The sequence below is a fragment of the Rosa chinensis genome, chromosome 5 (assembly GCF_002994745.2).
Source record: "Rosa chinensis cultivar Old Blush chromosome 5, RchiOBHm-V2, whole genome shotgun sequence".
Classification (NCBI taxonomy): domain Eukaryota; kingdom Viridiplantae; phylum Streptophyta; class Magnoliopsida; order Rosales; family Rosaceae; genus Rosa; species Rosa chinensis.
Window position 1 is genome coordinate 37,271,040 of NC_037092.1, and position 22,324 is coordinate 37,293,363.

The following is a 22,324-nucleotide window of genomic DNA, read 5'->3' on the forward strand; positions in this document are numbered from 1 at the left end:
ACACAAGCTTTGGCTTGTTAAAAATGGTTTTGTCCACAATCCTTGGACCAAAACAAATGATGATCTCAAGGGACTGCCACCCCTCATAGTCAAAACAGTCAAGAACGTCAGAAAAAAGTTTAGATCTACTCCACCAGAGTGGATTCAGAAGAACAATGGGGAGGTTGATTATATTTCTCCATATCATTATGTGAGAATCATTCAAGGGAAGTAACTTCATCCTGCATGTGTTGGATACAATGGCCAACCAATTTCTAGCATTCCCTGGATGAAGGCAATGTCACTAGAATACATAAAAAAGATCATCGAAAAAGATACAGAAAATACATTCCTGGCAGCAGGAGAAAAAATTATTGTTACTGCATACGACCATCCTGAGGTTATTAGTAGTGACCTTTTTCTGTCCCTTAAGAGAAAAGAGATAGACTCCACGTTAGCCTGTTTTCAATGGATCGAGAAGATTGAAAACGACAACCACTACAAGATGTATGAAGATACTAACATGGAAGAAAATGGAACTAAAGCCAGGATAGAAAACAACTTGTTTGTCCTAAGCCACAACTCTGAAACAGATGAAAACATGTGAAGCAGTAAATGTAAAAAGCACCGAAAGCAACTTTGGCTTTTTCCCTAAAGATGCTTTTGCTTTTCAAAAAAAGAAGGTGAAAAAACATTTCACCTAAAGGGATCTGCTTTTCGTCGTCCAACCTCAATCATCCAGAGCACTCACGAAAGCAGAAAATAATGGAGCTGTCCTGTACATTTTCATGTTTTGAATTCCATTTTGAGTTCCGCTCCTTATATAAAGAGCCTTAGAGTTAGTTTGTAAGGCATCAAAAAATTGAAGAGAAATGTCTTCTCTCAAGAAGTAAGAAAGCCATAGTAGCAGTGTGCTCTTTCCTTCCTGTCTAGTATGGAGTGGTGTGCTTTCTTTCTTAAGTATCTGTAATCATTTTCATGGATAGCTAAACAACTTTTTAGCTGTTTACCTGAGAATGAGGTTCTGAATTTTAGTTTGTAATTATGTTTGAATAAATAAATTAGATAGCCCATCCATTTCATCAATATATTTTGCTTATAAACATATTGTTTTGTTATTTACATCTATGTTAAGCCTTATTCATGTACGACCTTTAAGTCTAGATTTTCTGTTTTTAGGAAAAATCTGCCTCAGCTTAGGATAGAAATAAGCAGCAGTGATTCCACTTGTTAAAGTAGCCGTTAGGTGAAAAAATTGGGCATGTTGAAGGCTAGTTTTGTTTTTCTCAAAAGTCTGAACAGAACAATTTTTTCTAAGAAAAAGGAAAGTTTAGACCCAAAAGTCAACACAGGATATAAAATGACTACCCTAAATAGGACTACCCCTAGAAGTCTTTTTCTAAGAGAATAGTGTGATACAAACTTGTTGGTGCAAGTGAGCATAATACATGTGATTTCTGGGTATATGAGAATTAACCCTTGATTTAATGAAAAAAAAAAAACTATATTGACTACCAACTGGAGATTTTTTTTTCTTTTGTGCAGCATAATTGTATTAATGGTAAAATAGGATTGTGAAATCTTTAAAAATTGAATGAGGTTCAACTATCGATTTTGGAGGTATATGAATAGAACCAAAAAAAAGAAGAAGTTTTTATTGATCTTATTGGACGATGGGCGCTGTGGGAAAATTAAGAAGGTTTAGATAACAAATTGGTTATTTATAAAAGTAATTTGGAGGTCTATTAAGTTGAGAGGTCCAAATGTCAACTTTGGAGGTATGAATAGAAGCTCCCTTAATAAAAGGGCATAATAGGAGTTTAATGAATTTAGGCAGAAATATCACTTTGGTCATCGAACTATGGCTCGCTCGACACTTTGGTCATCCAACTTTTAAAAACTTCATTTTGGTCATCGAACTTTATCATCGCATATCACTTTGGTCATTCCGTTTGTTTTTTCTGGTAACTCCAAGGGTATTTTGGAGATTTAAAGTTTTACTCATCATTTTTTTAACTTAATCCAACTTTTTCCGCCTAAACATAAAACTCCATCCAATTTTGCCAACTTTTCCCTCCTTTTATGATTCCTTGATTTATTAAATCAATATTTTTCTTCCTCTTATATTCCCTCCCTTTGAATCATTCTCTGACTTGATTATTTTTCTCTGTTGTATGCTTTGATTACTGATGATGAATGCATGAATAAAAGGAGGGAAAAGTTGGCAAAATTGGATGAAGTTTTATGTTTAGGCGGGGAAAATTGGATTAAGTTATAAAAATGGTGGGTAAAACATTTCATCTCCAAAATACCCCTAGAATTAACAGAGAAAACGGAGAAAATTGACGGAATGACCAAAGTGATATACGGTGATATAGTTCGATGACCAAAATGAAGTTTTTAAAAGTTGGATGACCAAAGTGTCGAACGAGGCATAGTTCGATGACCAAAGTGATATTTCTCCCTTAACCATAGAAAGTAAGAAATTGCTTAATATAATAGATTATCTGATTTCAAGTACATCTGCTATTGATTTAATAATATCAATTTTTCTTTAAAATAATTGAATTTTGTTTAAGGAAAACTGAAATTTGGAGAGAATTGAGTCGTACTTTCATTGATAATAGGGGCCTCTTTATATAGAGGATTACAAGCATAGAGATAGAGTTGTACATGGAAACATAATCATACATTGATTGGATATCTCCTAAGATTCTCCGAGAATATCTCTAATATAAACTCTATTTCAACTAGAGCAAGTAATCTCGAGTTTGGGCCAGACACATATTCTGGATTTACTTGAACACTCCCCCTTGTGTCGCCCAAACGTGGTGCTCATCTCATTGCCTCATTAAAAACCTTGTCGAGTAATAAAAACTCTGTGGGACAAAAATAACCTCTGTCGAAGGGGGAAAAAGAGCACAACACACCCTTCACGTTTCGAGATCATACATATAGACACCTCTCCCTGATGTCTGCATCTCCCCCTGATGACAATGGTAATGGGAGTTCGGATAACTTCCGTAAACAATGCTACCAACATGTTTCCCGAAAGTGGAATTTAGGCAATGACTTAGTGAGCAAGTTTACCGCACTGTCCTCAAATTGAACCTAGTTCACTTTAATCTTGAGGAGAGTCTGTTGTTACTGATTATACTTGGTGTGGTCACTTTTGATGTAGCCTTGCTTCAAACCAAGCAGCATTATCCTATATGCTCGTAGGCTTATCTATGGTAGATTTCAAACCACAATTATTCGAACATGCGTAACTATGGATCCAATCCATATACATTCCCGAGTCACTTCGTGAAGAGCAATAATTTCTGCATTGTTTGAAGATATAGCGACTAAGGTATGTTCTGTAGACCTCTAAGATATCACGGTCTTTACCTATGGTGAACACTTAACCAGTTTGGGAATGACCCTTGTGTGGGTTAGAGAGATACCCAATATCAGCAAAACCTTCCAAAACACATGTCGTTTTGGGATGGGGATAGAGGACGCAGGCCAGTGTTGGCAGAGTTCCTGGTGTGTGATGGGTCTGAATCTATCATCTCTCTGTAGGGATAGAACGAGCCCATATCAATCGTACATCTCTAGTACCGAAAAATATCCTTTACACCAATCCAATGGTATCGCGTTGGCGCAGAGCTATACCTTAGCTAACAATTTCATGGCAAATGAGATATCTGGTCTTGTGCATTGAGCTAAGTACAATGATACGCCTATTGTACTTAACTAGGGCATTTCTGCCCCTAGCGCATCTTCATCATCATCCTTCCAACGAAGAGGATCATTTTCAGGATCAAGACTACGGACGATCATGGGGGTGCTTGAAGGCTTGACCTTGTCAAAATGACTAAGCATTTATCAACACGATGCTCAAGTTCCAAACTGAAACATAATCATGTTCTCCCAAAATCCTTCATCTCAAAATCAGATTTCAAGTGTTCAACGGTTTCCCTTAACTCTTTAAGGGCTTTTAATGAAGATCATGTCCAACATGAACTGTGATAGAATCCGAAACTTGTTATGAAAATGCGAGGGCATATCCCTTCTCAATCAAGTAGTCACTTTAGTGAGCGTTTCTACCTTATTGTAAACGTGCTCCGTGGTCTAGAGCCACTTGACTTGGGTAAATGAAGTTCATCATGAACCTTCATGTACATTCCATATCTAGATCCCCATAGAGATAAGTAGTGACCACATTTGTAAGCTGCATGATCAGTTATTTAGAAACTACCAAACTAACAAGGTAGTAGAGTGCAGTGACATCTATTAAGAGAGAATATGTCTCATCGTAGTCGATTCCAGGGCGTTTTATGAGAAACCTTGTGCCATAAGGTGAGATTACCTTATCTTTTTCTCACTACGCTTTCTAACGAAGATCCATTAGTCAACATGTTTTATGTTAGGAGGTGTTGGCATCATTGGCTCAAAAACCTTCCTCTTCGTTAGAAAATCCAACTTAACCTGGATCACATTTTTCCATTTAGGCCAAATTTCTCTACGTTGGCATTCATTCATCAACGGTGCGTGGTTCGATATCATCGGACTCAACAAACTCATGCGCAACGAAATGTGCAACTACATCATCAATTATGATGGAGTTTCTATCCCACGTCTCACATACACTAGTGTAATTTTCACAGAGATCTACATTCTCAGGAATAGGTTCTGACATTGAGGCATCCCCAAATGATAACCATAATTCGAAAGATTCTCATGAGACAAATATTGAGTCTTGATGATCAAAGGATTGGAATGTGCCAAAGTATCCTTCGAACCTAAGGGCCTTCCACGCATCCTAGCTGGGGCCATGGTCTATAACGCCAGAGTGCCACCTCTCTTTGGCGTTGGCGCCATGCCTACCTCCTTGTAGGGTGGCGCTACGTCCTCTCGTAGGGATGTCCATCCTTGTAGGCATGTTTGCAGCATATTTGTGTGATCTCGTCACTTTAACGGGGATTGAGATGAGACATAGTGAGGATAGGCCACGACAATGCCTGTCGTTCCTGCTGAACATCCGTGTTCTTATCTCCCCCTAACGACGGGAAGACTGTCTCATCAAAGTGACAACCCTCAAATCTAGCGGTAAGAAGATCGCCTTGCAAGGGTATTAAGTGGCGGAAGATTGTTGGAGTCTCAAATCCAGCGTAGTTGCCCATTCGTCTGTAAAGACCCATCATAAAGCACTGTAGAGGCGCAATTGGCACATAAATGACTCACTCAAATGTGCGTAAGTACGATACTTGTACCCAGTCACTAGCTGTAACGCCGAGGTAGATTGAGTGGCGGTAGGTCGTAGAAGAATTAACATAGCTGCATGCGATATTGCATCACCCCAAGTGGATATAAGGAGATTGGTGCGCATTACCAATGTCCGGACTACCATCGTAGTCGTTTCTGCCAGACCATTTGGGTGTGTTCATGGGAATATGATGTCTAACATCAGTCCTAATGCAATAACCATCGAAAGTTTTCGATGTAGACTCTCTAGCAATGTCAAATCCAATTGACTGAATATAATGATCCGGGGAGTGAGACCGTTGTCATATGATATGTGCTAGGAGTATAGCATAAGCAGCATTTACAGATGGACAATGGCACAACATGTGACCATCGTGTTTGCTTGTCAACCAACATCATGAGATATTTAAACGTCCGCAAGTTGGTTGAACTAGTCCACAGAATCCCTACGGATTCTATGTAAGAACATAATGAGTATTTTCACATCCTTTGCATAGGACGGTCTCAGTCCTAATTTCCCTAAGGAATGGGCTTTGTAAACCGAGTGAGAGGCTTTAAAAGCAACCAATGAGGATTTTGGTTGGGCCTGAGCATCTGAAACGCTATTTGAAGCAAGTTTGGTGATTGCAACATCACCTGGGGCGTCATCACCATGATGTTCGCCATCCATGGCATTATGGATAAAGACTATGCCAACCCTAGGCTGGTGGTGGACGGTGGCGGTGCCAGAGGCAGCGGCGACGGTCACACTTAGTCCAAGAATCAACCTTTGATTCATGCTTCATTTCGCTCGAGAGAATGGATGTCCGTGTGAAGTCTTTTGTAGAAGGATCATCATATCATGACTATGATGATCTATCCTGTCATGACAAATCCAATATGTGTCTAAATCCAAGAGATCTTCTCTCATCACTTTTATTGGATTAATAGCTCGAATAGTGACATAGAGTTCACTAGAGAGACACATAAACGTCTCTAAGATGTGCCTTTGTTCGCAATCATTAGAGGTATTGCAAAGGAACTCATTTCCGTTCTCTACATGCGTTTTCGAATGGAATCCGTTGGCTATTCATAGGGTACGATTTGCCCTAAAAGCATAGAGAGTTTCTGTGACAGTAATCAAGGTGTCATTTGGCAAGTGGAACTTGGGCTATTCCATTTCCTTGAATTAATACCGATGGCCCAGCCATCGTAGTCACAAAGTAATATGTTTAGAATCAAAATGGAGTCATAATGGAAAGAACTCGAAATTTTATTGATAAGCCAATGGAGTTACATCATTGTTTCTTTAACCAAAGAAAATCTAATCCAAAATGCTAGCTAAGGCAAAACAATGGTAGTCGTCTAACTTCTTTCGGTAATTCCAAAATAAATGTGACCAGGTGAGTAGAGAGATGTCGGTGGAGCAAAGCTCGCTTAAGTACCACTAATCTCAAAACTTTCCTAGACATCACACTTACTTTGGGTGAGCCTACTTTGAAGAAAGACTAAACCATTGGCATTTACTACACAAATATATGGAAATTGCCTATTACATCTCTTGGAAAAATAAAGACTTAAACAGAATTGGCGATCTATTGATCCCAGCCAGATTTGTAGTCTTCAACCTTTCACTCTAGATCATCTTCTTGATCTTCTTGTTCCACATCGTGAGCTTCTCTTGCTTCACAATATGCTTTGTAGGCGGTGAAAATTTCTTCACGAGCTCTACAAATGTGTGCCCAATGACCAAATACTCCACATCGAGAACATACTTCTCTTTACTCAGACTCTATTGATTGAGGCGCTTTGAAAGCGTCATTTAGATGGCTCTTAGTGTTGGTGGCGCCACCAACATGGCCAGAGGCGTTGCCTCCCTCTCTCTTTCCACGTTTACCTCTTCGGTTTCGTGTTCGCCTATTTTGGTGGTTACCTTTCCAAGTAAAGCGTTTATATGGACCAGAACGTCCAGAAGTATCCCTAAGATTAGGGTTTCGCTCTTGGCGCCCTCTCTTAGAGGCTCGACTATAATTGGATTCTGGAATATGCTCTGTTTTCATGGATCTCGAATTATAGTTCTTCATAAGAATGTTGTCATGCTTTTCAGCTACATTCATAGCTCCAATAAGCTTATAAAACCTTGTGATCCGTCCTGCAGTAACATCTATTCGATAGTTCTTAGCAACCATCAATGCAGAGATGGGAAAGGTAGAGAGAGTCTTCTCAATCAACATCCCATATGTGATCTCTTTACCACAGAATTTCATTAAGGATTTAATGCGAAGTGCTTCCAAGTTGTAGTCAAGAACTGACTTGAAATCACAGAAGCGGAGGTTATGCCATCTCACTTCTAGGTCAGGAAGCAGGGAGTCACGGACGTTGCTAAATCTTTCTTTGAGTGAGACCCACAGCCTTCTGGGGTCTTCTTCATTCATACACTCATACTGGAGCGAATCATCCATATGACGTGTCATTAGGATGATGACTTTTGCCTTATTTGCCTCTAAGGCTGCTCTATTTTCTTCCAAAGCTTGAGCTTGCTTAACAGTTAGCACGTCAGGGTCAGGCTCGAGAATCGTATCCAGGATTCCATCAGCCTTGAGATGCTGGCGGACATCATGAACCCACTTGTGATATTCAGAGCCAGTTGTTCCCAATTGAGCAAAGTCTAATTTGTTCAGGTTACTCATCCTGAAAGAGAATAAGAAATTAGGGTTAGTTTCAGAGCGAAAAAGGCTACCACGAAAACAAATAAAATTTCTGAGTTTAGTCGCTTCCAAGAATATAGGAATTTTCGAGCGTAGTTGCTTCCAAGAAATTCGATTCCAAGAGGGGTTGGATTGGATATAAACAATGATGTTTGTGGATGATCGTTTTATCTCAACAAACTCCAAGCTTGGAGTGAGCACGAACCCCTATAGTTCTGCTTAATTTGGTCTCTCCTATGATAAAGAAAAGGGGAGGTAGAAGAAGGGAGGTTGCAAGTCTCTGAAAAAGAAGAGAAATTAAATGTAAAAACTCTAAAAAACGGGAACTTTTTAAAAAAATACCTCGAAATAGGTCGCAGGAAATTTTTTGCCTGAAAAAGTGGTCGGAAAAAGTCGCTGGAAAAGTGGTTGACCGGAGGCTGATGTGACACTGATGCTGACGTGGCAGTGGGGTCCATTGATGACGTGGCAATGAGGTCATGCAGATGACGTGGCAGTGGGTCCGGCTGTTGACTTGGCAGGCTAATGTCAGTGGGTTGGGCTTTGACTTCTTCCTTTTGGGCTGGGCTGCTTCTTTCTTCTTCTTTTCTTTTTCTTTTCTTTTCTGCTTCTGCCTGTTCAAGATTATTGACGCTCAGGTGGCTGGTTCCGGGGAAAGTTTTTTCCGTTCCCGGATTCTGGGATCGAGACGCTACTTGTGGAAAAATTTGGTAGCAATTGGAGGTATTGAAGGCAGTGAACTGGTGGAATATTTGCTGCGGGTGGTTTAGAGCTTCCGGTGGCCGGTTCAGTAGGTTTCCGGCCGGTTCTTGAGGTGGCGCCGTCGGTTCTGGACTCCTGGGAAGGAGGGCTTCAAGAGGTGCGGTTGGGGCCGAAGGGTTTCAAAGTTTTGTATTCGGATTTAGAGTTTTTGCTTCTTGAATCAAGGTTTGACTATTTGTTTCAGGGTTAGGGCTTCGTGCTGATAACGTGTTTAAGGAAAACTGCATAAAGATAGAGTTGTACATGGAAACATAATCGTACATTGATTGGATATCTCCTAAGATTCTCCTAGAATATCTCTAATATAACTCTATTTCAACTAGAGCAAGTAATCTCGAGTTTGGGCCAAACACACATTCTAGATTTACTTCAACAAATTTCAAATTTTATTATTTTAAAATTTTGATTTTCATTCACCGCGTAGAAGTCCGGCAAGGCAAGTAAAGAGGCTAATTTCGTCAATTCACTTATCCCGTCGCTCCTGCTCCTCCACTCTCTGCGAACTCCAACTCTCTTCGAACCCTAGATCGATCCATATCTTCCATTCCTCTACCCCAAAAATCTTTTTCAATTTTATTATTTTATTTTAATTTCAACAGAGGCCGGGTTCGCACTTACAGATCCCAGCTCCGCATCTCTTTCTCTGTCGCTCAGTTCAAGCTTGAAGGTACGCAATCTTTAACTTGTTCTAAAGCTTGTGGTTCACAACTTTTATGGTTGGCTGGAACTCAAATTAGGTTGTTAAGTATAGGATGGGTGAAATCAGAGACAACGATGGGTACGAAGAAGAGCTCGTTGACTACGATGAGGAAGAACAGAACGCCCCCACCTCCGTCTCCGTCTCCGTCTCCGCCCAGCCCAATGGCGAATCCGCCAAAAAGTTAGTTTCTCCAATATTCTCTACATCATCTTGCCTTATTTGGTATTTTAGTTAGAACTACGAAGCGGATCATGATCTCAGTGAGACATGAGTTCATGACTTCCGCAATAAATTAGTAGTTAGAAAGATAACTCTGTGATAAACCTCCTAGAGACTAATTACATTCACAAATAGGATCTGATTCCAAGGTAAAAGTCTATTCAAGAAATACAAAGTTAGGAAGGCACAATGGTAACAGTACTAACTACTTATAAATCATATCCAAAGACAATGTGGGGGTAGTAGCAGACATAGGAGATTGGCCACATTTCAACAACACCCAAGTGTAAAGTTGGACTTTCTACAAACAGCATGCAACTTCTTGTCATCACCGGCCTTGAGCAAAATAGACATTGAAACTTTCATTTCAAACCATGGGCTCTGTGTCCTTTGGATTTTAACATGAAGTGTCTCCCTCAAGTTGGCCAAATTTCAAACCGCCTTACTATTTCACAATTTAACAAACGGATCCTAGAACGAAAATGCAAACATATCCACTAAGTATCAAAGCAAATCCTCACAACAATTTCAGAAGAAGTTTCTACATAAATTACAACCTTACTGTACAATTCAATAAGAAACGTGGTTCTGAATACCCAATTGAGACTGCTGAGGAAGAAAGAGCGCGATAAAACCCAGAAAGACAACTTTTCGAAAAAAGGAAGGAAATAAAAAGTGCAAGAAAGGTGTAGGACCCTTACCTCCTCAAATGCCAAGTAGAGCAAAATTTCTTCTAAATTTGGAGAAGACGAGCCAAGCATGCCCAGTGAACAGATCTAAAGGATTTTGAAACATGTTTCGAAACTTCTTCTGAAATTATTGTGAGGATTTGCTTTGATACTTTGTGGATCTTCGCATTTTCGTTCTGGGATCCGTTTGTTAAATTGTGGAATAGTGAGGCGGTTTGAAATTTGGCCAACTTGTGGGAGACAGTTCATGTTAAAATGCAAAGGACACAGAGCCCATGGTTTGAAATGAAAGTTTCAATGTCTATTTTGCTCAAGGTTGGTGATGGCAAGAAGTTGCATGCTGTTTGTAGAAAGTCTCACTTTACACTTGAGTGTTGTTGAAATGTGGCCAATCTCCTATGGTTGCTGCTGCCCCATATTGTCTTTGGATATGATTTATAAGTAGTTTGTACTGTTACCATTGTGCCTTCCTGACTTTGTATTTCTTGAATAGAATTTTGCCTTAGAATCCTATTTGTGAATGTAATTAGTTTCTAGGAGGTTTATCACACTTAATCCAAGTTATCTTTCTAACTAGTAGTTCATTGCGGAAGTCATGGGTTCAAATCTAACTGGCATCATGATCCGCTTTCTCGTTCTAACTAGAAGTCCACTGTAGAGATCACGGTTTCAAATCTCACTGGCATCATGATCCATTTCGTCTTTCTAACTAGGAGTCCATTGTGGTGGAAATCTCACTGGTATGATGATCCGTGCCGTCTTTCTAATTAGGAGTTCATTATGGAGGTCACAGGTTTAAATCTCACTGGAATCATGATCCCCTCCGTCTTTCTAACTAGGAGTCTATTGTGGGGTCACAGGTTCAAGTCTCACATCCTGATTTGCTTTGTCTTTCTAACTAGGAGTTCATTATGGAGGTCACGGGTTCAAATGTCACTAGCATCATGGGTGGGTTGGAGTGGAATGGGTAGGGGTGGGGATTAAAAGAGAAAGAAAGTATGGTTTGATGTAGACTAGGATGACGATAACTGCTTCATGAATTTTACTTGAGTTCTAAGATATTTTGATTCTCTGAATTTGAGACCAACGGTAATGAGAACACTCATTTCAAGAAATTTTACTTGATTCTTATGCATACTTCAAATGAAGTGTACTTCCAATTGCGAACACCCTGCTACATACCTTCTCCCGTTGTAGCATTTATCACATGTAATAACCACATCTTGAAGTTCATGTTCCATCAATTTTATATATCCTTAGTGCTCGCAATCTTCGGAAAAAGAGATCTCAATGATTCGTAAAACATTTTGTTGTTTTTTAGTTTGTGTATGTTGCACGTATAAGCCGCACTATATAGTTTGGTAATTGGTTTGTTTTAGTTATGGGGCAGTTGGTGGGAAATCGTATAACATTGCCAATGCAATGGCTATGAACTGGCTTTATAACATGTTGTAGAGCATTTTATGAAAAATGTTTGTGGCGGTTCCCTTCTTATTTCTAACTGCAGTATGTTTGGGAGCATTCTGCAATAGTTGCTTATATGTAATTGAACCAAATGATTAAAGTGTCTAAGTTTACCAGGTTTGTTCATAATGAAACCTTTGTTCTTTATTGAAACGTCAATGTCTTAGTTTTCTACGTTTTCATATCTTGCGTGCTTAGTTATGCTCTTATTGTCTTACCTGGTTTTGCATGTTTAACTTTTGTATGGCCTGCAGGATGACCTTGATAGACGTTGTGGACTTATCTAGTGATGATGAACTTGGAGAGGTGGATGTGAAACCTGTTAAGCTGGAGCTAGATGTTGTTGGAAGACATGAAGAGAAGTGTAAAGCTCAACCTGTGAAGAATAAATTGTCAAAAACCCAACGTACTATACAAGATTCTGAAGAAAATAGGAGCTCAAATGCTTTAAGTACTGGTCACAGTAGTTCCAGTATATTAGACCAAGGGCAGTCTCCTGTTGATGACACAGGCATCTCTTCAGCATCGCCTATATGTCCAGCACCACTTTGTCGGCAATTTTGGAAAGCTGGGAACTACAATGATGGCATCGGTTCTAAAGCCACTTTTCAAAGTATTCTACTATACATCTTCTGTTCTAACTTGAGGGTTTGCATGTGAATTTTACTAATATTGGTGGTTAAATATACACTGTCATCTGATGAGATGGCCTAGTAGTGACATTGAAGCGTATTTCCCAACCTGGTCTTTTATGTTGATGAGTATTACTTAGTATACTTACATTCTCCACTATCTGATGTTGTTTTTGCCCATGGCTGTTTCTCTGACATTCCTATTTTCGGTTTGACAGATGGCAAAAACTATCTACATGTCCACCCCATGTTTCTTCACTCGAATGCCACCTCACATAAATGGGCCTTTGGTGGTAATGTGTTTCTTTACGTATCTCTGGTTTCTGCATATGATTATTGAATTGAGCTTTCTGCATCTCTATATGTTTTGCCTCTTCTATCATTTTGAGAAGTTTACATTCTCCTTTAATTTTTGTTTTCAGCCATAGCAGAACTCCTTGACAATGCAGTTGATGAGGTAATTCCGGAATTTCTTTATTTAATTACTCTAATATCTGTTTGGTTGAATAATTCTAAGCTGCTTGTTAATTTCTAATCTGATGGTTTGGGATTCGATAAAGTACTTTCTTACACACATCAATTAATTTATTATGGTGGATGCTTCTAGCTATAAAACCAGAAGAATTTGTTTTATTAATTTCCTTATAAAATATCCATCCATAAATTTACACAATAAAGATCATTGGGTCCATGTATTTTCAGTAATGGGCTTTGTTGTGGCATTTTCTCTTATTTTAATGTTTTTGCCTGGTTTTGACCTATGTTATTACATTTGGCACTCACTCTTTTTTGTTTTACATTTGGATAGATCCAAAATGGGGCCACTTTTGTCAATGTAGATAAAATCTCAAATCCAAAGGATGGAAGCCCAGCATTGTTAATTCAAGGTATGAATTTATGATGATTGGAGGCCCGATTTGTAGCATATATACATGCTTGATAGGAATGTATGTATTTAACTTGTGTATCCAAAATTTTGTGCTTTGTATAGATGATGGTAATGGCATGGAACCTGAAGCTATGCGCCGCTGTATGAGTTTTGGGTTTTCAGATAAGAAGTCGAAATCAGCCATTGGCCAATGTATAAATTTTAGCATTCATTCTGGAATCTGGTTTACTAGTCCTCTGGCACTTATAACTTGACTTATATCCTTCCAGATGGTAATGGCTTCAAGACCAGTACTATGAGACTTGGTGCGGACGTCATTGTATTCAGCCGCCACCAGGATAAGAGGTTAGATTACAATAGCATTTTCAACTTCTTTGCTTAGAGTCCAACAATAAGTCTTGTTTGATGATTTATAGGCTATTGGAAAACGTCATACGTGTTTTTCATTGTCTATGACCAAGATAACAGAATCTTGAAATTTGGATTATAACTGATCTCTCCTTGTTTCCTCAGTGGGTTTGTGATAGTTTAGGGAGAGGGTTGAACACTGAAACTGACTGTTGATTAATTTAAATCTGTTATTGAAGATAGATTTATTTCTAAAGGAACTATTTCTTGCTTGCTTGCTGCTTGATAGAGAGTGAGTGAGTAATTTTGTCATTCACAAGGGGTTTGGGGTTGCGGCGTTGTGGGAAGATTTTGGGTGAACTCCTTGCCCATTGTTTGATGTAGTTTATTAGAGGTTCCTATGAAAGCTTGTTTTTACAAAACAAAAATAGTAGAGTGCTTTTGAAGTCCTACGACGGGTGTACTTTTTGCCTATTGGTGAACTAGGTGTGGAGGGCATCAGTCACCTTTTAATGAATGGTCTGATTGCTTTGAGATTGCTGTGTAATTCTTTTAAAGTTGCTAGATTGACCTGGGTGTTGTCTCTTACTGTCTTATGTGATTCCCTATTTATGGAGAGGCCTTCTGCTTCTGTCATCTGGAGGTGGAAGAGCAAAGGAGTGTGGGAGTTATGTGGTAGCAATGTCTTCAGGTGGTTTGGTCAGAGTCTAAATTTGAGTGTAAAGGAGAGACAAGGGACTTGTATGGGACCAGGCTAGATTCTCGGCCTCGCTGTGGGCATTGGTTTCTTCTGGATTCACACTGTCCTTTCTTCCTTCAACTTGGATCGGAAGCATCTAGTATAGTTTCTAGTGTTACAAATAGTTGTTATTTTTATGCTTGTTGCAGTTCTGTTTGTTCAGTTGATCTTTTATTTACCTTTTGCAGCTTACTTTTATTAGTGTTTCTGTTAAAGCAGACTGCTGGTTCCCTTAGTGTGGTTTTTAGTTCCTCTTTTAATATGTAATATTATCTGTTTCCTATTAACAAAAGTACATTGCTTACGAGTCCTGAATCCTGTCTTTGTAAATCTCTATGACCTTTTCGCAAATTTGTTCTCTCTTATTTATTATTATTTTTTTTCTTCCTTGAGGAATTGTGCATCCAACATTTTGGAATTCTGCAAGTTGGGTAACATAAATATTGTTGTTGGCTTATTTGTTTTTTTGTTTTTTGTTTTTTTCATCAGGACATTGACTCAAAGCATTGGTCTTCTCTCTTACACATTTTTGGCACGAACAGGACATGATAGAATAGTAGTACCGATGGTGAGCTTTCTTGCTTAAGCTTTTAGTGTCTAGACTCTTATCAATAATTTTTCTGTGTGTTAAAATTAAGATGGTAAGTGAAGTGTGGCTTATTGTTGTATCTGGTAGTAAATTTACCAGGATATTTGATGTGCCATTGTACATCCATATTTTAGACTACCTTGAGGCTGTCGTTTTTAGTTTTAGAAGGCAAGATGACAAGTTTCAATATGTAATTGCAACATGAACTCTAGCGTTTAGGCGGATGAAGCATACACATTATGTTTTACAGATCTCAATTGTCTTGATGTTTTTAGTTCAATGGGCAGCTGAAATGCTGCTTGTCATTTATTCTCGTTCTCAATCAAGTTTGCATGTCAATTGCAGGTGGATTACGAATTCAACCCTACAACTGAGACATTGGATATAATGCACGGCAGAGAACATTTTATGTCTAATCTCTCCTTGCTGCTACTGTGGTCTCCATTTTCAACAGAGGCTGAGCTACTGAAACAAGTAAGCTCTTACAGTTTTTCTTTCTTAAGTAATAACAATCTCATTATTTTAAGAGAAACGGTGAGTTTTTTTTTTTTTTTTTGGGGGGGGGGGGGGGGGGGGGGGCGGGGGCGCGGATGTTATATCTATGCTTCACTGTATTATTAGCCAAATTCCTCTACAACAATGCCATCTTAATCTATGTGAATTTTTCTTACATTTATACATTATCCGGGATTTATACATTTATACATTATCCGGAATTTTCAATCATGAGATGACAGTTTAATGACATTGGAGCTCATGGGACAAAAGTTATGATTTATAACTTATGGTTCAACGATGATGGGAGTGCAGAGCTGGACTTCGATACTGATCCCGAGGTCAACAATTTATGTCACTATTTTCTTCTTCTTGAATGTTGTGAAAGTAGCGTGTACCAGTCTAATGAGGTGTATTCCTGTATATCTTGGTTGTTGCAGGATATTCGTATTAGTGGGGATACCAAAAAAGTTAATGCTAGACTTGGATGGAAAGAAGTCAATGAACAGCACATTGCTAATCGTTTCCATCACTCTCTCCGTGTAAGCGTAGCATAGCCTATGTATACTTGAATTAGACATAGAAGACTGGAAATTCTCTGAGTGTGTTTCTCTATGCTCCACAGGTTTACTTGTCTATCTTGTACTTGCGTATACCAGCAACCTTTCAAATAATACTGCGTGGGAGAGTTGTTGAGCATCATAACATTGCTGATGACCTAAAATTTCAAGAATATATCTTGTATAGACCTCAAACTGGGGGTACTGTGGAGGTTGTACTGAATTCATAGACAATTTTTTTCTAGTTGCTGTTATACTAAATGGTTCCATTAGACTGCGTAGTTGTTATCATATGAACTGCTTCCTCTCTGCTTAAACAATCAAGTTGTTAAACATGCAGGGTCAAGTTATTACGACTATTGGATTTCTAAACGATGCTCCATATGTCAGTTACCATGGCTTCAATGTTTATCACAAGAATCGTCTGATACTGGTATCTTTTCCTTGCTGAATTTTATGTCCAGGAATTTTGTAATTTTGAGGAATTTCAATAATTGGTAATTGATTTTATAAAGGAGAAATTTTTGGTCTATATGTAATTTCCAGACAAGCACCAGGACTACAGTCATATGAGCACGTATGCATACACATGCATGACAGACCTAGGCCAATGTCTTTGATCAAGTCATTTCCTGTCCATGGCACTGGTGCTTCTGTCTTTTAGTATATGTTCTGTAGTGGTTTAAGACTGGACTTGTGGCATAGAAAAAGGCAGGCAGAAAACTGTATTCAACTTGAATATTGTTCCTAATAGGATTCTATTTTCCATTGAATAATCTTGTTTCTATTTTCTTAGGTTTTCCTATTGCAAATCAAATGGATTCCTTTGTATGATATCTGTCTATTTCAAGTGACAATCCAGTGCTTTATCCGTTTTCTTGTTGCAAAAAAAAAAAAAAAAAACTATTCGTAGCTGTGCATACCTTTTCTGTTTATATTTCAAGTGAAAATCTTCAGCTTTATGAATATAATATAATATTTTTTTCTTTTCCATTTTTCTCTTCCTTGGCAGCCGTATTGGCAGGTTGTGAGCTATTTAGACAGCAGGGGTCGTGGAGTTGTTGGTATGAACTGGCAAAGCACTTTTATTGAGCGCTATATTGCTTTTTGAGGGTGTTGTAATTAGGGGCCAATGCTTTGTGGGATATTTTATAGGTGTTTTGGAAGCAGATTTTGTTGAGCCGAGTCATAACAAACAAGATTTTGAGAGAACTTCTCTTTTTCAGAAACTTGAAGTCCGTTTGAAGGAGATGACATGGGAATACTGGTAAAGCTATATGCTCACAATAATGAACCTTGTATGTTTCAATAGTTATATAGAGCCTCATTTTGCATTTACTTTGATCTTGCATGGAGCCATGGCCTATCAAACTTTTCTTGTCTACAGACAAACGGGAAGTTTTGAACATCTCAATGTTTTCATTTAGAACATGACACTGAATATTATGGTCACTGTACAATTTTAATACATGGAAAAATTTCAAAAAAGTTCTTAGACACTTGGCGGCATCTGGCATTCATACTTGTGTATGATGGAATCTCTGTGAAGTGTCTTGATGACTGTAGATGATGTTTCTATTGGACTTTGGCAGGGATTATCACTGTGGACTAATTGGGTATCAGGTAAAGAAAAAGCTTAAACCAGTGACCCCACAAAGTGGCGTTCATCAATCTATCACATTGGGCCAAAGTTCCCCTGCTCTTGGTAGTAAAAACACAGTACTTGGAAAATCTGGGCCATCAATTTCAAGCACCTTAAGGAAATCTGTACAAGGTAGCAGCTTGAGCATCTTTTTTTCTCATCAATAATTTTTCATACTGATTTTTATTGAAATAGAACAAAAATAAATTGCAAGTACTATTCTGTGTTTTGGTGTAATAGGAACGATGAAGAGGAAAGAACGTGATGATATTCTGCCGGTTGAAAATGTGAAAGGGGCCAAGGTGATCAATACTGGGAAAAGTCAGTCTGTACAGGTAAGCAAGCAACTTGTTTGAAACATACCATGGTTCCATTCTCGTTAGAAGGGCATTTAGTTTATTAAGCGATTTCAGCTTATGTAATATGTGTTTCAGTTGGGAATAGAAAAAAAACTGGATTAAAATATATACCTCACTGAAAGCTGCACTTGTTTCGCCCAGACTTAATATACCCATGCCAGTATGACACAGTATCGGTCTATAAAGATATGGCCTGCACATGTTGTTTAATACACTTCCTTTTGCTTAATGACTTTTCTTTTGTGAATTTTGTTTGGTAGCTGGGGAATCCTACTGGAAATCAGCTGAAAGATCAAGAGGCTAAAAATCTGATGCAAGAGAACAACAAGCTGCGATCTAAGTGAGCGCATGATTATTTGTTTTGTTATTTTCACTGCAATTCCTTCTGTGATGAATCGGTTTTCTTGCATATTTGGAGGTTTACTTTCTAAGCTTTTAGATTCTGAATGATGTTTTCTATATTGTCAGATGCTTGGAATATGAGAAGAGGGAGGAGGAACTAAATCTTAAGGTACTTCTGTAGTGCATATGATGTTTGTTCTTGTCTTAGTTTTGTTCTATCTTCGTTTGTCGTTTAAAAGCTGTACAATACCCCATTTCAATCCTTCAAATTATTCTTGTTCATCCGAAGCTCATTCTGTACCTTAACTTCTTATTTTTGACACTGAGATTTTGGCCTTGTTTACTTTCGAGGTTTTGTGAACCCATTTTTGAATATGGTATCTTATTGGAATACAAAATCAATGTTACTCTTTAGTTCATTAAACATGTTTTGGCCGTGAAATGTATGGTTAACAAAGATTATTGTTGTTTGTGTGCAGGTGGCACAGCTTAAGAAGGAAATGAAAGACGTTGATGATGAATACTCTCTAATGTTAGCTGAATTAGAAGCGTTGGGGGATGTCAAGGAAGAAAAGGGTACATAAATCGATGTATGTAGTGTTGTATCTCTTGTATCTCTAATTCTTTCATTTGTAAAACCTTGTTGTATCAAATGAGTGTAGCCTGCAATTTTCATTCTTTAAGATCGTAGGTTGATGTAGGGAAAAAAGTGGCTTGTGCATGATGGAAAGAAGAAAGTCGAGGAAAAAGAGTGATCAAAGTGAGGTAAAATGGTGTAAAGTTGGGAAACAGCACTCAAATCCGTATCGGGTATTAAAAAGTTTCTGTGGTTTTTGGGAGATTAGATTGAGCAGTTTCAATTTTAAACTATTGTTTGATTAGGGCGTCAGCTTCATTGTTCATATTAAACCGACTTCTACTTTCTTTGGATTTGCTATTGGAAGCCTTTGCACGTTGTGGGGTGGCTTCGAGTCTAAATGAATTGGGCAGTTGGTAGCAAAGCAAGGATCCACCTAGTTTGATGCCTTAGAAGGCTTATGACGAGTGAGAATTAAGACAGTCGCATATGAAAACATTCTTCTGGTACTAGACATGTCGAGAGTAGGAGCTAGATACTTACTGGAGCATTCTCTTATTTTGTCGGAATTATATACCGACAAGTCGACAACATTCTCTGGTGCAAGAATATCCTTGGATAGAAATGGAGGAAAATGTTTGGGACTGGATTGATTTTGTCGTTCAGACTGAACATTATTGACACACCACAGAAGACGACTCGTTTGAAACATAGGATGGAAAGGGCTTACTACAAGGATGCTATGGGGAAGCTCACCGCTTGAAGATGTGGAAGGGAACGGATGTTGTGTCCGGTAGCAATGGTGGCCCTAATTGTTCGGCAAAAGCTATGCAAAGCCTCACTAGTAGACCTGTCAATAAATTAGATTTTGATTCAAATCTGGTCTGGAAATGTAGTTATTGAACGAATTTGGATTGATAATTCAATATGTTAATTTGTTCAATTAGCAGATTAAATACAAATTCATCTTTATAATGACAAATATTATGAGAGAATTTTAGACATGGTAGACGTGCCACGTAGTTGGTATGCATGGCTAGTACCACGTGGCTCATGCAAGGGGATGTGCAGGAACTTTTAGGCATTTTTAATAAAATATGGATAGTTTCAGAATATAATTAAGAGACAGAGAATTATGATTGGTTGACTTACTATTCACGTAGCACGTCTGTCATATCTAAGAATTTCTCAAATAATATACGTATTTATATAAAAATTTATACATAACTTTGACAGAATCGAAAATCTTAAAATTGTTTGAATATCTTGTTATAGTTTAATATTTTATTACATACTATGATTTTTTATTTAATACAATAAATTTTTGAATCAAACCCAAAATCGGGTAGCAATTTCATTCATCATAAGCCAGAATGACAAGAAGTGTGGTAGTAGCCATAATTGTACATAAAATTAGGTCCACTCATTATACATCAAATACATAGATGATAGTCTGAATCCTCTTTCGGTAATATTCCAGAAGATTTGCTAGAAGCACGAAAAGTGTGTAGCTCCCTAAATAAACTTAGGGAATTATTAAAAGTAAATAAGCTATTAACATAATGCAAGCATAAAACAACCATGCCCATATGAGAACAGCCCAAGGACAGTTCCACCCAAACCCTAGCAATCGGCCCAAACCCGGTCCAAGTCTTCATCTCCGTCACGCACTGCTGCTCAACGCCGCCACGTTCAGCGCTGCCACGTCCAGTGCTGCCACAGCCATCTATGCAGCCGTATCCCGAGGCTGTCAACGAACAACTCCGACAACCTTGATCCCGAAGGTTGAAAACCAAGCAAACCCAAACATCACATCTGAGTTTACCTAGAAACCAAATCGATGCAGTCCACTAGCAGCCATCATCCCCACTAGCGACCCCAGAATAGAGCAAATCGACCCACAAACAAATTATTAGGATCCTATTTATTATAATAAAATGATCAAATTAGTAGTTTGGATATTCGTTAAATCGCCTGATTTGGATTTTGATTTGACAAGCAAGATCCATTGGATTATCAGCTCATATTAGATTTGAATTTTGTTTCTTATTAACTAAATGAATCTAAATTTAGATTGATCCACTTTAAATCTGTTTACTCTTTATTTGAACGTGAGTCGAACCACATGCAGTTGAAATATCGCTCCACTGCTCGGGTGGTTTAGGTCCAAGTCAACTATAGAGACTGCACCAAATTACCAATCAAGATCCAAAACCTTACCAAATTACCTAACAATGAAGTTCGAAGAAGAAAGTTGGTTGATGAAGGCCTGCAAAATCCGGTTCCACCATTCATGGGATATATCTTCGGGTGGACTAGACCATACATATCTTAATTCTATTGTGTTTATCTGGTCATGTACGTAACAGTTGGATAAAGCCAGTCTTTTTGCATGTATGAAAAATTAGCTTTGGACTTGGGAATGGGCTGCATTGTGAAAGCAAATATACTTGCAGTTACTTTCATTGAAATGTGGTTATTTGGTGGTTTGGTTGGGAACAAACGTGTCCCACACCATGTAAACTGGACTCTAGAGTCACGAAGTGACAATTATAGAAAACGACTTCAAGGGTCACTAGGCAAAACATAAATTTTATGACATTCTCTGAGGTTTTTGTATACGTCGATGTGTCAATATATTCATTATTTAGTGGTAAATCAGCTCCGTACAATGGTAGACTAACCTTCTCAGATGATAAGGAGAGCAAAGATCATTCACAACCAGAATGAAAAGGTTACTAGTTTTGTAGAGGATCTCCTAGATTCAGCAGGAAAAGACGTTTACAGCCTTCGACAATTGGAATTGGTGAACCAACACCTGATATGTTCTGTAGATCTAGCTTCTTAATTTAAAGTACCATGGCAGAGAAGATCGAGGCGATCACTCACCGTCAACAATTACTATGGAAAAGCTCCTATCACCGATAGCAGCAACAAGAAAGCCGAAACATGCAATTGGATGCCAACCGGACCAAGACGGGAACTCTGAAGAGCAATAATCCCCAATGTACCTTCGTGCACTGGATATAGCACCAAGCCACCCCACCTTCACACCAGCCAAACAATTTTGCTTACCGCCCCACCGGATCAAACCTATGTCACCGCTACTTTAGACAAAACTAGGGTTTCTATCTTGCACTTCTACCATTTGTCCTTTAGGGTGTTTTCTGCTATGAAAATGTACAGGAGAGTACTTTATTTGTAAATATTTTAGTTGATCAAAAATCTTACAATTAAAATATTTTCACCTTCACATTGGCCAAGACAACAAGATAAAAAAGAGAGAGAGAACAGCAAGTTAATTCGGTTCCTTGATCAACTTCTGAAAACAAAAAGCATCTTGGGTAGATGCGTTTCAAAATTTTCATTTGGGGACGTCATTGCTGATCGATAAGAGATAGG

At 38.4% G+C, this 22,324-nt stretch overlaps 1 protein-coding gene across 4 annotated transcripts; it reads left to right on the forward strand.

Moving 5' to 3' along the window:
• The first annotated feature begins 9,160 nt into the window (after nucleotides 1-9,160).
• Nucleotides 9,161-19,897, forward strand: LOC112165040 (protein MICRORCHIDIA 6). Of its 4 annotated transcripts, none has more exons than XM_024301421.2 (22): nucleotides 9,161-9,345; nucleotides 9,430-9,558; nucleotides 12,005-12,363; nucleotides 12,601-12,675; nucleotides 12,805-12,839; nucleotides 13,191-13,269; nucleotides 13,374-13,463; nucleotides 13,541-13,616; nucleotides 14,848-14,926; nucleotides 15,293-15,421; nucleotides 15,685-15,783; nucleotides 15,883-15,984; nucleotides 16,068-16,214; nucleotides 16,343-16,435; nucleotides 17,015-17,066; nucleotides 17,158-17,269; nucleotides 17,595-17,776; nucleotides 17,885-17,979; nucleotides 18,264-18,343; nucleotides 18,472-18,514; nucleotides 18,825-18,935; nucleotides 19,037-19,897. In XM_024301421.2, the coding sequence occupies exons 2-21, from the start codon at nucleotides 9,431-9,433 to the stop codon at nucleotides 18,927-18,929; spliced, it is 2,160 nt and encodes a 719-aa protein (XP_024157189.1). In that variant the 5' UTR covers nucleotides 9,161-9,345; nucleotide 9,430; the 3' UTR covers nucleotides 18,930-18,935; nucleotides 19,037-19,897. The 4 variants fall into 4 exon arrangements, with proteins under 4 accessions (XP_024157189.1, XP_024157190.1, XP_024157191.1 ...); XM_024301422.2 differs by having other exon boundaries at nucleotides 19,047-19,897; XM_040506458.1 differs by having other exon boundaries at nucleotides 9,162-9,345; nucleotides 18,825-19,878.
• The last annotated feature ends 2,427 nt before the right edge of the window (nucleotides 19,898-22,324 follow it).

Excerpts from the sequence above, each read along its gene's own strand:
- LOC112165040 (XM_024301421.2), top strand. The coding sequence starts at position 9,431 with ATGGGTGAAATCAGAGACAACGATGGGTACGAAGAAGAGCTCGTTGAC. Across the intron at positions 17,270-17,594 it reads GAGATGACATGGGAATACTG|GGATTATCACTGTGGACTAA; the intron begins GTAAAGCTATAT and ends GGACTTTGGCAG. Across the intron at positions 17,980-18,263 it reads GGAAAAGTCAGTCTGTACAG|CTGGGGAATCCTACTGGAAA; the intron begins GTAAGCAAGCAA and ends TTTGTTTGGTAG.